This window comes from Lissotriton vulgaris, chromosome 6 (genome assembly GCF_964263255.1).
Source record: "Lissotriton vulgaris chromosome 6, aLisVul1.2, whole genome shotgun sequence".
Lineage (NCBI taxonomy): Eukaryota > Metazoa > Chordata > Amphibia > Caudata > Salamandridae > Lissotriton > Lissotriton vulgaris.
The window spans coordinates 1,675,258,814-1,675,272,959 of NC_141694.1; the positions used below are offsets into that span (position 1 = coordinate 1,675,258,814).

At 40.7% G+C, this 14,146-nt stretch overlaps 1 protein-coding gene across 1 annotated transcript in view; it reads right to left on the reverse strand.

Moving 5' to 3' along the window:
* Window positions 1-924: 924 nt before the first annotated feature.
* Window positions 925-14,146, reverse strand: part of PACC1 (proton activated chloride channel 1) — a 160,323-nt gene continuing 147,101 nt past the window's right edge. Inside the window, exons 6-8 of the mRNA XM_086927851.1 lie at window positions 9,510-9,654; window positions 5,620-5,727; window positions 925-1,623 (exon numbers count right to left, since the gene is read on the reverse strand). Coding sequence (XP_086783977.1) covers window positions 1,462-1,623; window positions 5,620-5,727; window positions 9,510-9,654 — 415 coding nt within the window. The 3' untranslated portion in view covers window positions 925-1,461. The remainder of the gene's footprint in view (window positions 1,624-5,619; window positions 5,728-9,509; window positions 9,655-14,146) is intronic.

Consider the following 14,146-nt stretch of genomic DNA (forward strand, 5'->3'; position numbering starts at 1 on the left):
GATGCCTTTGGCAAACCTTTCCACACCTGGACATTCTTCAAAAATGTCAAGATCCCCTTAGCACTTTCCCACACTAACTAGGCCATTAGATTAACCTGGGAGAACCTCTCCTAACACTTTGAAACTAAAGAGATATTAGAATGCCAGATAGCATTCTCAACCAGCTAGTAAGGACTCACTTCTCACTGGGTATTATATAATTACACTGGCTACCGGTGTTAAGATGTATTATGTTAAAAAAAAAAGTGTTAAAGCACATTGTGGGATTGGCACTCCCTTCATCCAACAGAAACTCCACACCTATCACCAAACGAGACCAGTACAATCCTGGTGTGCCCCAAATTTAGAAAACACAATCTTCAAAAAGCAAAAACTTGCCAACTGGTGGCAGCTCATTCCAGTCTAGACAGCCACTAAAACACACTCTTTGCTTGAACACAGTGAATTCCAGACAAAGCTAAAACCTTAGGTTTTCACATCCATCTAATCACAGGCTGAAAAAGACCAACTATTCAGATTAAAAGGTATCTATGAGCAGATCTATCTATTCTCACACACTCCGCAACACCTCATATGTGGAGCGACATAGGCAGCGCCATTTTTTAAGTCTGTCTTCAAACCTCAAACACACCCAAAATCTCCCATACTGAATCCAACAATCTTGTACAACCCCACAGTTTCCAGAGGTCCCAGGACTCTGATGCAAACAGCAGTGCTTTGTGCCTTGTCAGGGTATTGAAGCACCAGACAATTTTTGAAACACAATACAGAACAAACTCCTATGTCATGGAACTTACGACAAACTCACGGCAGTACAACTCAATTACATAGTGATCAAGTTCAGTGAGCAAAGTACAAATCTTAAAGTCAATGGAAAGTGCAACACTCATTAGAGACACCCAAAGCACACTCCAAGATCTGCAATGTGATTTTAGTAAAACTCATGGCATTTATTAAGCTGTTGCTGCTCTTCTCTAAGCCATATATGCTAGTACTATTTGACCTCCATTACAAATATATTTGTTTCTATTAGGGGTTCAGATTTGTCCTATTCGCGAGAAATCCAACATTGCAAAATTATGTAAAATATGCTTATTTACTCATCATAAAAATGTTTGACACATACCTATAGCACATGTTTCATACAAAACTCAAAATCTTCCTTTAGGTTCAGATTTCTTTTCACCAAAGTCTGACTGCTTAGCTTCTGAAGTCTTTCCAAGGTATGCTACATATTTTAGGATTATAATATTAAGAACTACCCTGCGAGGTTAAAGGAAGTTACATTTGTGTTCTGTTCTGGCGTGCCAGCAGAGCAAGAGGGCCCTCTGCCCCAATGCCCAGTCGTCTTGGTCCTATGAAGTCACGTTTTCTTCCTGAGTGAAGTCAATAGGCAGAAAGTTCATCTTTCAAGAGTGTGTTTCATCCAGTGCACAAGAGGGACATTTTCTATGTATCAGCTCAACTTATGTGGTTTAGTTCTCGAGCTCTTTTTCTCAAATGCCGTCTTCGGATTTTGATCATCCACCTCACGCTCAGTTTAGCAAAATCTGCTGCTTTAAACAAAACCAGGAACACACCACAGAGGAGGGCCACCATACTCCATGGATTTGCAGTGATGATCTGAAAAGAAGAATACAACAGATGAGGTTTTCATCCATCTGTAGGTTTGCTCTCCTGCTCCATTTCACGCAGACAACAGTTCACAATAGACATTGCTGCACAATGTGCCTTTTGTGGAGCACACCCCTAGGTACACATTTCAGGCAATTGTTGGACATGTGAAAAAATACCCAAGGTACCCTACTTTGAAGGAATTAGCCTCTCAAGTGCAGGACTAGGATAACCTCTATATTCCTGCAGGCCGTGAACTTGATGGCACCAAGGAGTCTTGGCGTACAACACGAAACAAGATTGGAAAATGCATGCACAGCTTTAGAACTACTGGGCTTTCTGTCGCCAGTAAGGGCACATAATAAAGTTGTGTGAAAAATGCAGGAACACAAAGACACTGAAAAAGAATGGACAGCTGTGATGAGTGAAACTCGTGTACATGAGAGATACCTGACCTAACACACAGGGTGGGAGAGGGAACTTCAAGCTGTGGAAGTTGGTTGTGGCAGAAGGGAAATGTAACTATAACGATATGACACAGTTATTGCAATAGACGGATATGGGGCAGGATGCCGAACAAGTCCTGAGACTTACGACATTGTACAGACTTAAGAGGAGAAGAGGGGGCGTCTCTAGCATGCACAGTGCTTCTGAGAGTCAGTTTAGGAGACTTATTTAATAGGTTAGTGGAATGGAAATGTCCATTGTCAGAGTCGCTAGGTAGAAGAATGTATGGTACATTGACAAGTTAAAAAATCTTATAGAGTTTCAACATAAAGCTGAACAATGTCTGTAAAGATTTATGGATTTATAACCAATGAACACTACTTAGAGATGGGAGGTAGCAGGGAAATTTATACAGAATATGGTCCAAAGGCATATGTATTTCTTGACCCTAAAACAATTAAATAAGATCTATGAAAAGCATGTGGTCAACTTAACTTTTATGAAGGAAATTTCTCGAGTTTACCAACTGCTTAGAAATGTGTAGCTTGGATGAACTCTTCACTGCCTACTCTCTACTCCCGTACGACCACACAAATATTGCTACACAGGATCTCACGTCATATCTTCTTGCCTGGATTACAATGCGGGTTCCTGCCATTGCGCATAACCTGGATCTCACTTGCTGTGGTTCAGTCCCCCTAGTTCGCTTTGTATCCCCATATCTATCTCTGACTTTACCCAATCCCCAGCACATGATTCTCTGGGCTGAACTATCAGCACCTCAACTGAAGTCTCTCTTCCTCACTGCAGTTTTAGATGGAACTAAATCTTTCAGGTATGAACTGAGATGTGCCTTATGCTCAGTCGGACCCTTATGCCTGGTATGTTTAGAGAATCTCACCTTCTTACTACACCTGCTGAATCTTTATGCTTGAACAAATTTGGTTAAGGTTTGTGAGCTATTGTAAAAATGCCTGTTCTGTATGGGACAGCAACAGATATTTTTTTTCCAGAGTTTTATACAGCGCAAACTAGACCCGAGACATCAATATAAGAGAGCTTTACATGAGCACCAGTTTTGTTACAGATGGACACATTCATTTTTTTGATACGCACGGGGAGAGTAAGTAATTTGCCCAGAATCACAGGATTTTGAGCGTCGTTGCTGAGACTCGAACCTGGTTCTCCAGCTTCAAGGTCGACCGCTCTAGCCGTTAGGCTACATCCTTCCCCTAGGCTTAAGATATAGATACTGTATTTTTCTCTCTTTTTGATTGTACGGTATTGGTTGTACCACAGATCAAGGCATTATTCTATAGAAGATATTTACTGCGATGCAACCCAACCTGGGCCTGAAGTTCCTTTTTGTTTTGAGTAAGGTTCTTACTGCAGAGATACTCATGAATAGCTCTCCAGATGCCCTCTTTGGGGCATGGCCGATGCTACCTAAAACCTAAGCAAATTTCCTATATACAATCTCTGGCAATATACTATCCTTACAATTGCATCCCAGGTGCATTTGATGGCAAATTTCCCTTACAAATTGGACACATGGAGGAACCCTGGCACTTTAACCACAGATTCCTCCCATTACTTCCCATAGAGCCCCCAAGAAGAATGATGCATGCCTCGGCGATCACCCCATCTCGAGTTCCCATGATGACAATGTGGCTCACTGAGTCACAAGGGACATGGGGACTTTGTTTCCAGGACGACTTTGTTTCCAGGGCGACGAGGGCACAGTGAATGTGTCCTTGCGCCATATCTTTTGTTTGAATAACAGGCATTGTTAAAAGGAAACATAATTATCAGCAGAGATAATACACTGCTACAAAAAAACTGAAACTGCTGAACTAGGACAAAAGAAACCTAATACACCTATTAAGCAGGCTAAGACACTATGCCCACTTCAGAAAATAAAGCTGTACATTTAAGCCTAAGCATGTACTCCTAGGCAAGGATGTACGACTTTCGCCAATTAAAAAATATATTCTGTATTACCAGCTTTCGAGTCATAATACTATTGTTTCCAGGGAGTACCCCCTTCACTTCTCCCCATTAAGCCGGGGGGAGGAGGGAGTCTTCTCCCTCCCCTTCGTGGAAGTGGAGTTACTTCAGTCCTTTGCTAGAGTAAATCTCTGACCATTTCCAGGGTGGGAAATGGTCACAGAGGAATAAGTTTGCGAACACCCACAAACGCACAAATTGTTGGCGTCTAAAACAAACCATGGCTTGAGGCGCAAACTCCCATTGCCTGCCTGAAGTTTACTACTGTGCAGTCCTCGTGCACAGTTATGCTGTAGTGAACCAATTACAGGTAGCATTTTGAACCTGCCTGTAAGGCCCCTCACAAGCTGCCCATTTCCACAAGAAATGAAACTGCAAATGATATAAAGAAAAAAAGAAGGAAAACAGCTTTATATAACAAAAAGCAGAGAGAAAGGGGGCTACAAAGTAGAATCGGATACAGAAACAAGACATCACTTTTTTGACATTTTACAGAACATACTCATTCATTTAAAAATGAAATAAATCAATCAAAGAAAAATAAATCAAAGAAAAAGGAATCCAAACCATATGGAGTATCACAAATTACTTTATAAATTGTATTCATTTATAAGTACTCCTGTTAGAAATTCACAAGGCTGTCACTAATATAAGGTGGTATACAAATTGAAAATTTGTGACATATGGTGCTCAGTGAGGTTTTTGTGTAAGTGTAATATATACAACGGCGATTTGGGGAGCAGGGAGGGGAAGGAAGGGGAACGGAGAGTGGCCTGTATTACAAAGTCCTTAAGAGTGTTCTGTAGACCACACTCTAAGGACTTTGTAATAAAGGCCACTCTCCTTTGGATTCCTTTTTCTTTGATTGATTTTTCTTTGATTGATTTTTTCATTTTTAAATGAATGAGTATGTTCTGTAAATTGTCAAAAAATAAGTAAGAAATATCGCCACCCAAAAGAACCAATTGTGTATGTTTTTCCTTACCGCCCAGGTTCTTAGGGATACTGGGTCACCCCATTGTAACTTAACTCCACTGCCTCTGAATGTAGGCATCCGGCGACGGCATTCACTTGGTGGATACTACTCCGCTTGACTCATATTCATGGTGCTTAAATCTGTGATGTCATTTCTGTGTCTCATCATATGAGGAGGTTGGCTGAAGCTCAGAGATCATGCCTTAGTCCCATCATGTGACACAGCAGGCAGGAGCTCTGATCTGGATTGGGCGTCTCATCATGACTTGGGGATAGGATTAAGTTCTGATCTGAAGCCAGTATCTCATCGGGTGATGGGACAGATCCAGTCTCTGATCTGGCATCTATGCCTTAACCGTGATTAGTAGATGTAGAGAGGGACGGGGTAAACTGCTGAAACATTTTGCCAGAATTTCTTGAAAGAAAAATACAACTTATTTTTTTCTCCTACACATCATCTCTTCAAAATCAAACATGGACAGAGGTGAAAGACTTTACATAGTTGGTAACTAACTAGTGCCATGACGACGTCAGAAGCACTGGGCTGAATTGAAATGAATAAGGAAGTCTACTCACATCCCGAACTTCCTGAATGAAAGGATCTTTCCACTCAAATACCACAAAGAACAACTGGTCGCTTTTGGATGGATTAGGTCTGCGGTCAATGTAGTTGACCACGCTGGTCTGTGGAGAGAAAATAACAGAACAGGAAGTTGAGGCAACTACGTCGGTGTCACAGCTGTGACATCTTCTTGCATAGCATTTATTATTTCAGTAAGCAGATATTCGTATTTTACATCTCATTTGATACAGCTTGCATTCCCAAACACTACTTCCCTCTTTATTTCGATACCTTGTTCTCTAAAAGAAATCCAGACGCATTATACTTTAATATATTCAGTACAGAATGCAGCTCGTAAGGGTATGGACACTTGTGGGCTTCAGGTGAGCCATTTCCAAAAAGAGCCTTCTTGGTTGGATAACAACAATACAGTGTAGTTAAAATGTCTTTTTCTAAAGGATGACAACACAAATTTACATTCACATATTCCCTACACCTAAGCTTTCAACAAAACTCCATTTAAGTGAAGATATATTTTTATTTGCAAGAATATTAGCAAGCAATAAGCAGGTTGTCAACTGTTTATGTCACATTGCTAAAACTATTAGGAGAAAAATATACAAATGTTCTAAAGGTAAAGAACATTCCATGGTCTACTGGCGTCCTTATAAATGCATCTTATCCATAAACACGTGACTGGAATTATGAGTCTGCTGAGTTTTCCACATAATAATGGGTTTTCATTATTGATTTAAATAATCATCTGCTGCTTAATTTTCAGATGTTAACCCGAAAAATATTCTAGCTCAAAGAGATCAACAGTTACTAGAAATAAAGCGACAAGGGTTGCTGCACAATGGCAGCTCCTTGGCAAAGGCTGACAAGGCACCTTTCAGTTTCGGACTGCTATTGTGATGCCCTTGCCCAGACAGTGTTAACATGGGTAAAATTGACAAAATAATGAAGTAATACTGCCACAAATTGTACCGCATTATGCTGCATAGTTTGCCTTTTTTGTTGCATAATTGCGTTATTTCAGTAACCCTATCCATAACTTACAAAGGGAAAGTGAGGGCGCTCAACTGGATACATCCCTCATTCATTATGTGCCATCTTTCGTACTCTCCATGTACTCACTTACCCCCTGCACATCTGGACCTAGCACTGGCACTGAGTGAAAGAAGCCATAATAGGGACATTGAACACATATATCTCCTGCTTGTATTATGGATCCCTGTATACCCATACCCATGAGGGTTATAGCAGCACTCAAGTGTAGAAATTAACTTGCATCCCTAAATTAGGATTAGGAAATTAAATCATATTATTTCCTTGAAATTCACTTCCTTGAAGAGAGAAATGTGTTTCCCAGGCCCATGTGGGTCAAGGTCTGGGGTCCTGCGATGATGTCAGTAAGTCCAGTTCTTCCCCAAAGGTGGCTCCTGAAAGCTAATGCAAGCTAAAGCGGCAGGTGCGTACCTTCTGCTTTACTTATGCAGAGTATACCAAGCTGCGACAATAGGGCATGCAATGCCAGCCCCACCCTTCTCCTACGCTTGGAATTGGGTGGACAGAGGCGTCAGAAGTTTCAATGTCGTGCGGTAGGATCACTACATGAGGTGGACAAAGCCCCAGAGATGTAGAGCGTACAGACACGAGTTACAGAGGAATACCTGGCTGTCCCAGATCTCCTATCGCCATATTAGAACTTAGGGATGAAGGCGGAGATGGGAGATAAGATAATAATTGACAAGTAGCCCACCCAAAAAAGAAGATTTACATTGAGCACAGTTTTTACGTATTTCTCTTTTTTTGCTATTTCACTTCTTTATAAGGTCCCTTTAAAAAAAAAAGGCATTATAACCATATTTTATTCACTACCGGTGTTGTAAATCCAGTTATTCTTCATCATTGCCCTTTTCTGCCTTCAGTTCTCTGTCTGGTATTACTCCTTTATTATGTTTTATATCGTATTGCTTTTGATTGTATTCTTGCCTACTGCTTCTTTCATGGTGACTGCTTTTTTTGTTGCTATTAATATTTTTTACTTTTTACATTTTCGTTGAATTAAATATATTATCACAACTACATTTTGCATGCTTTCTTCAATGTGTTTTCTTTCTCACTATTTTATATTTCTTTAGTGTTTCTTTAATTACCTATTGTTTGATCTAGAAGTATTCCTTTTTATCTGTAATTTTCCTTATTTGTTGTTGTTGTTTTTCTCCTTTCTGCTTGTTTCTTGCCTTGTGCTCCTTACCCCCACTGATTCCTTTTCTTGACTTTTGTTATTGGTCTCTTCTCCCCAAAACGTGGTGGCTCTTTGGGCAATGACATAAACCAAAGAGCCAGAGTAAACAGGTTCCGAGTCAGTGAAATATTTAATAATACAGTGAAAGAATTTATGTGGAAGTAAAAGAAGTCAAGGGGCAGAAGAAGGGTTCACGGGGGAGTGGAAGAGGTCCCGGGGCAGTGAAAAGGACCTGTGGGAAGAGGCAATGTAGAAATGTAGACACCATAGTAAGGTAATAAAATACCCATAAATTCAAAATGAAGGTATGCCATAATGAAGAAAGGTAATAATGAAGAAAAAACTTAATTGTATTGAAGAGATGTACATTTTTTACAAAAGAAAGGTCACATTATTTAAAATAGGATTATAACTGAAATTATAGATTGGGTAAAGGTTACAAAACTATAATTAGGCTTAGTGATAGAGGCGGGGTTGGGGACAGAATAACATTTGGTGGTAAACTAGGTGTAAAGTTTAGGATTGTCAGAGTTGGTGACAAGATTAGGGTGAGTGAAAGAGTCCAAGGCTGAGGACTCCATGTATGGTAAGGATAAGGGTAAAGGTATGGTTTAGGATAAGGGTTAGCGTAAGGGATTGTTTGAGGATAAGAGCCCTGGAGAGGAATTGGGCATTCTTTATTATGGTTTCTCTTAAAGTTGACCTCATACAAATCGACAAATGTGTTGTGATGGTTTCTTCATTATAGGTTACTCATCAAGATTTTCTTTATTGACAGATTCTTCATTTTAACATACCTAAGGAAAAAAAGTTGTTTTACTCCAAGTGCAGACCATTGCTGAGACTCCAGCAGGAGTACTATTGTGAGTGAGTGTGTCACAGCTCAACTGAGGTGAGGGCATATTAGAGAAAGTACAGGGCGGCTACCAAAGCCAGTGCAAATTCTGCACCAGCAATCCGATAAAAGGGGTGCAAACCCTTACATGATGCGAGTCACAAAGAGAAGATGGAGTGATCTGCACACCATATGTATGCACGAAAGGAGCTGTCCTATTGCAGAGGAGGGGGTTTGATTCAAAGAGATCATGCTGTCAGGGGGAGGATAGGGAGTAACACATGGAGATTCTTCGCAAAAAAAAAAGGATTAATACAGGAGTCTCTCTTGAAGAATTGGTGGTGGAATGAAAGCGCAAAAATCATATTAAAAGCCAGCTATAGAAAAAGTAGAGTAATACTGGTGTAGGAGTAAAGGCAGACAGATGCTTTGCCTCAGAGGTCGGGGGTAGTCCATATTTAGGCATAAGGACCCTGTACTACCACATCCTAGAGTTATATCTGCTATCAGGATTTCCAGGTGCGGTGAGAGAATTCCACATTACTTTCAATCAGGGCCTTGGGGAAGTCTAACGTATTAAAGAATGTGCGGGACTGGGAAGACTACATGGGCCTCATGGTGATTTTCTACCATCATTTTCTACTTACGTACGCCGCAAAGTATCACTTAAATCTCAATATCAGAATTCATCTTGCATTTTTGAGTGGAATTCACATTTAGCTCCTCGCATTCATCAGTCAACATCCACGCGGGAGGCTGTACATCTGACCCAAGATACATCAAGAAGAATCAGGCTGGGAACTAACTTCTGAGCTCACCTCCTGTCTGAATTCAACAGAGTTGGTGCCGTCTTCTTCTGTCGTTTTCACCAGGGACATCTTGACCCATGTTCGGAACCCTCCAGAGAACTTCCAGCTGGAGAAGGAACTTTCACAGCCTTGCATGAATTTAACTTTGTCTGCACTAAAATAAAAACACAAGGTGGCATCCTATGCACAAGGCTAAAATGCACTGGGCAAATATTTTTAAATTATGAGTAAAAAACAAATTGCAGTCCGTCAAGGGCTACTACAGGATTAACCAACTTTTTGTAAGCATGATATGTGTGTTCACAATTTCTTGCCATCAAGTCTATCCGGTGAAATGATATTGGAGCCTCAGTATGTAACCTAGGAAGGAAAACGTTCAATGAAACAACCAAAAACAATACCAAAACAAGGTCTGGCAAAGCTAATAGTTCTCACCTTTATGACCTATTGGCTTTGCTAATGCTTTTTTGCCAAAGCTGTTCTGGACTGGCAAAAACAAACAAACAAAATATTTTTGCCGATGCTCAACAGCACCAGGAAAAAAAAAATGCAATGATGCACATAAGCGCATGTATCTTTACACATAGGCATGTATGCGTTGTGATACTATGATGGGTCCCAGTTTCACGATGAATACGCAGATGTAAAATGACTGAGGTGCCATTTCAAATTGCGTTTAATTTACTCTTCCAAGATGGTGGACACCCATTTTGGAGAGGTAACTTAAAAAATAGTAGTTGGCGGGCTCTCAGGAAAACAAATGAATATTGCTTTTTTTCTTACAATTGAGGCAGGGAGAGCAATGGTGGGGTGGGAGTGGAGTAAATTCTGACAAGTGCAGAAGCAGCTGGAGGATTGCAGGGGAGATAGCAATGGGGAAGCTGACTAACTGAGGAGAACCACATGGAGAGTGCAGGGGTTTTCAGTCCAGGAAGCAGCACACAAGAGAGAGGGCAACAAAACACCTGATTGCAGTGCTGCAAGATAAAGGAAAAGCAGATCCCCAACTGTGAGCGGAGAAAGAATCAAGCCATCCAATAAAAGGATGGTAAAAAGTGCTCTGCTACAAATGAGCAATGCAGGAACTTCAAATATTACACCTCCTATGTAGAGGTGTAATTAATTCCTCCCTCCTCCCAACCACTCAATTAGTAATCAAAATTTGGAAGATAGAAACAGGGACTTGGGATGGAGGTAAAATTTAACGAAAGAAACAACACTGTGGATCCGAGGGAGACTCAGTCAAGATGATGAATTTGGGGGTTTTAAGCAACGGAATTGTAAAGTAATGCAGGAACAGTTGAATATCCCAAAAAAGATTTATTTAAGGAAGAAGGGCACAGCGCATCCAAAAGCCAGGAGAGCAGGATACAACTGTCAAACCAGGAATCTGGAACGTAGAACCAGGGAAGCTCACGCAGGAGCAAGGTTCCAGTTCCAGTTCCAAGAAATAAATAAATAATATATACACAGCAGAACAAAAGCACAAGGCAGAATGTAACACATCTCCTCCCTTCAAAACAAACAAAATAAAAAGGAGGAAAGACCAACTAAGACAGAAACCTAGAAGGAAGAACTACAGGTCTGGCATTACTCTTAACCCTATGAGCAATGGACTGGGAAGGAAGAACACAGTCACTCTTGTTCTGAATAGAAATCTGATCAGCATCTGAAGACACAAACTTACACTTAGGGACCTTCCTTATGTTCCAAACTCTTCCATCTTGGGTGATGACAGAATTCCTGAAAACTTTAACAATCTTAATAGGATTACTAAACTTGGATAGACCCTTGAGTGTAAAACCAGGTTTCTTGATCCTTACCCATTCACCAACAGCAAAATCAGGAGTTTTCACATTCATCTTACGATCAAACAACGTCTTCATAGTGTTCTGTTTGGTTTCAACACGTTTAGCAACTTGAAAAATATCAAAGTGGTCAACATTCACATCAAACTTCTTAACCCACCAAGGACAGATATCAGAACTCAGACTTCTCCCTCTCAGAAGCTGGAAGGGACTAACCTCAGTGACAGCATGCGGGGTGATGCGGTACATCCAAAGTCTTTCCCTTACCACATCCCTCCAGGGTTCACCCGAACAACAAGCAAGCTCCACCGCATTTTTAAGAACACGGTTGAACCTTTCAACTTGGCCATTCTCCCTAGGCTCATACAGAGAAGTAGTGTGATGCTTGATACCACAAGACACAAGAAAATCTTCCATCTCACGTGAAATGAGTTGAACACCGTTGTCAGTAACCAAAATATCCGGAGACCCTTCTCTAGCAAAAACCTCTCTAAGGAAAGAAATGATGATTAAGGTTGTAGCACATGAGACAAATTTCACCTCCGGCCATTCGGAGTGATAGTCAATTAAGACCAAGGCAAAACGAGCATTCTCAGGAAGACGATGGAAAGGGCCTGAAATGTCAAAAGCAAGTTTTTGCCAGGGATGATCAGGCCAAGGAACAGGACTAAGAGGAGCAGAAGATACTCTAAGCATCCTGTCACTATTCACACAATCCAAACAGTCACGAACAGTTCTATCAACCATCTTGTCAAGACCAGGCCACCAAAAATTGGTCCTAACGAGACGTTTCATGGAAGACATACCAATATGAGCTTGATGGGCCAAAGAGAGGATTTTCTTATGTAACGAGGAAGGGGGAATCATTTTGCCAGCCTTAAACAAAATCTTACCAACAGCCTCAATCTCAGAAGCAACTTGACAAAAAAGGAGCAAACTCAGGCATAACAGACTTATCCTTGGGCCAACCTTTCTCCAAACATTCAAAAATAAACAAAGAAACAGGATCCTTCTCAACTTCAGACATCCACTCAGCTTCAGACACACCCTTGAATTCACTGGAGACATAATCATTAACAACAGAAACAATTTCAACCTCATGATCATCAGAATTAGCACCCTGGTCAGGGCAAGGTAACCTGGAGAGAAAATCAGCCGTGACATTACTTCTTCCAGGAACATACATTACCTCAAAATCATACTCCTGCAATCTAGAAGACAAACGTGCAATACGAGCGGTTGAATTCCAACCACCCCCAGGAGATAAAATTCCTACCAGAGGCTTGTGATCAGTCTTGAGGATGAACCTGTTGCCCCAGATATAATTGCGAAAATGCTCTACAGCCCACGTACAGGCCAATAACTCCCTCTCAATGACAGCGTACCTTCTTTCAGTGATGGATAAAGTCCTGGATGCAAAAGCAACGCACCATTCCTCTTTACCTGAAATTTGATTCAAAACTGCCCCAAGTCCATAACAGCTAGCATCCACAGTAATAACACACTTCTTGTTAAGAGAAAAATATCTCAAGGTGGGAGCATTCACAATATCCTGTTTAATAGAATTGAAAGCAGTTTCTTGCCTATCAGACCATACAAAATCTGAGGATTTTCTAGTTAATTCCCTGAGAGGTTCCATCTTAGTAGCAAAATTCCGAATAAACTTGCTGTAATACTCGCATAGCCCAGCAAAAGAAAGTAGTTTCTCTTTGTTATCAGGAGAAGGCGCCTTCACAATAGCATCAACCAGTGAACGCTTGGGAACAACTCCATCAGCAGACAGCGTGTGACCCAAATACTCCACACTTTTACAAAAAAACTTACACCTGTTGAATTTAAGAGTTAGACCAGCATTACCTAACTTGTTGCAAACATCCTTGAGATGAACATGGTGATCATCCATATTCTTGGAAAAAATAAGGATGTCATCTTGGAAGCACTTAACAAAAGCACAAACATCCTTAAAAATGTGATGCATAGCCCTTTGAAAAACTGAAGCGGCGGAGGCTAAGCCAAAAGGCATCCTCTTAAATTGAAAAAGGCCAAAAGGAGTAATAAACGAAGTAAAATGTTTAGCATCCTCAGTCAACTCAATTTGATGATATGCGGAACGCAAATCAAGAGTGGAAAAAATACACGCACCATCCAACAAGCACACCATCTCATTAATGTTGGCCAAAGGGTGACAATCAGTGATCAAATTAGCATTAAGTGCCCTCAAATCTACACACAACCTGATACTTTTATCGTGTTTCTGGGCTAAAACAATGGGCGAAACCCACTCAGAAGACTCTCTACTTCCTCTATGACCCCTCCTTGGATCATGTCATCCAATAAGCACTTGAGTTCAGCTCTGATACTAATGGGTACACCCCTCAACCTCTGTTTAACAGGGATAGCATTCTTCTTGATCTTAATCCTATGGGAAAAACCTTTACGTTTACCCAGATTTTCAGAAAAAACATGAGGAAACAATAAAGAAAGATCTTTCTCTTGACCATTCACGTTCTTTGAACTCTCAATAACATTCTTACTACACTCAGACAAAAGGACATCATTGCTACTGGAACCACTTTTGTCTGAATGTGTAACATCACAAGTAATAGCAACAACAGACACAGGATCCTTATTCCTAGGATTCAACGTAATACCCAGTTTGGCTTGATCTCTCCAGCCCAAAATATTCACACCTTTGACAGCAATGTACATTTTGATCCATGCATTATTCCCCCTAAACTCAATTAAGACTTCCTTATAGCCAACGAAATCTATGTAGGACTCATCAAAATTTTGTGCCACAATGTCAGGTTCACATAAATTCGTTTGATCTACCAGATT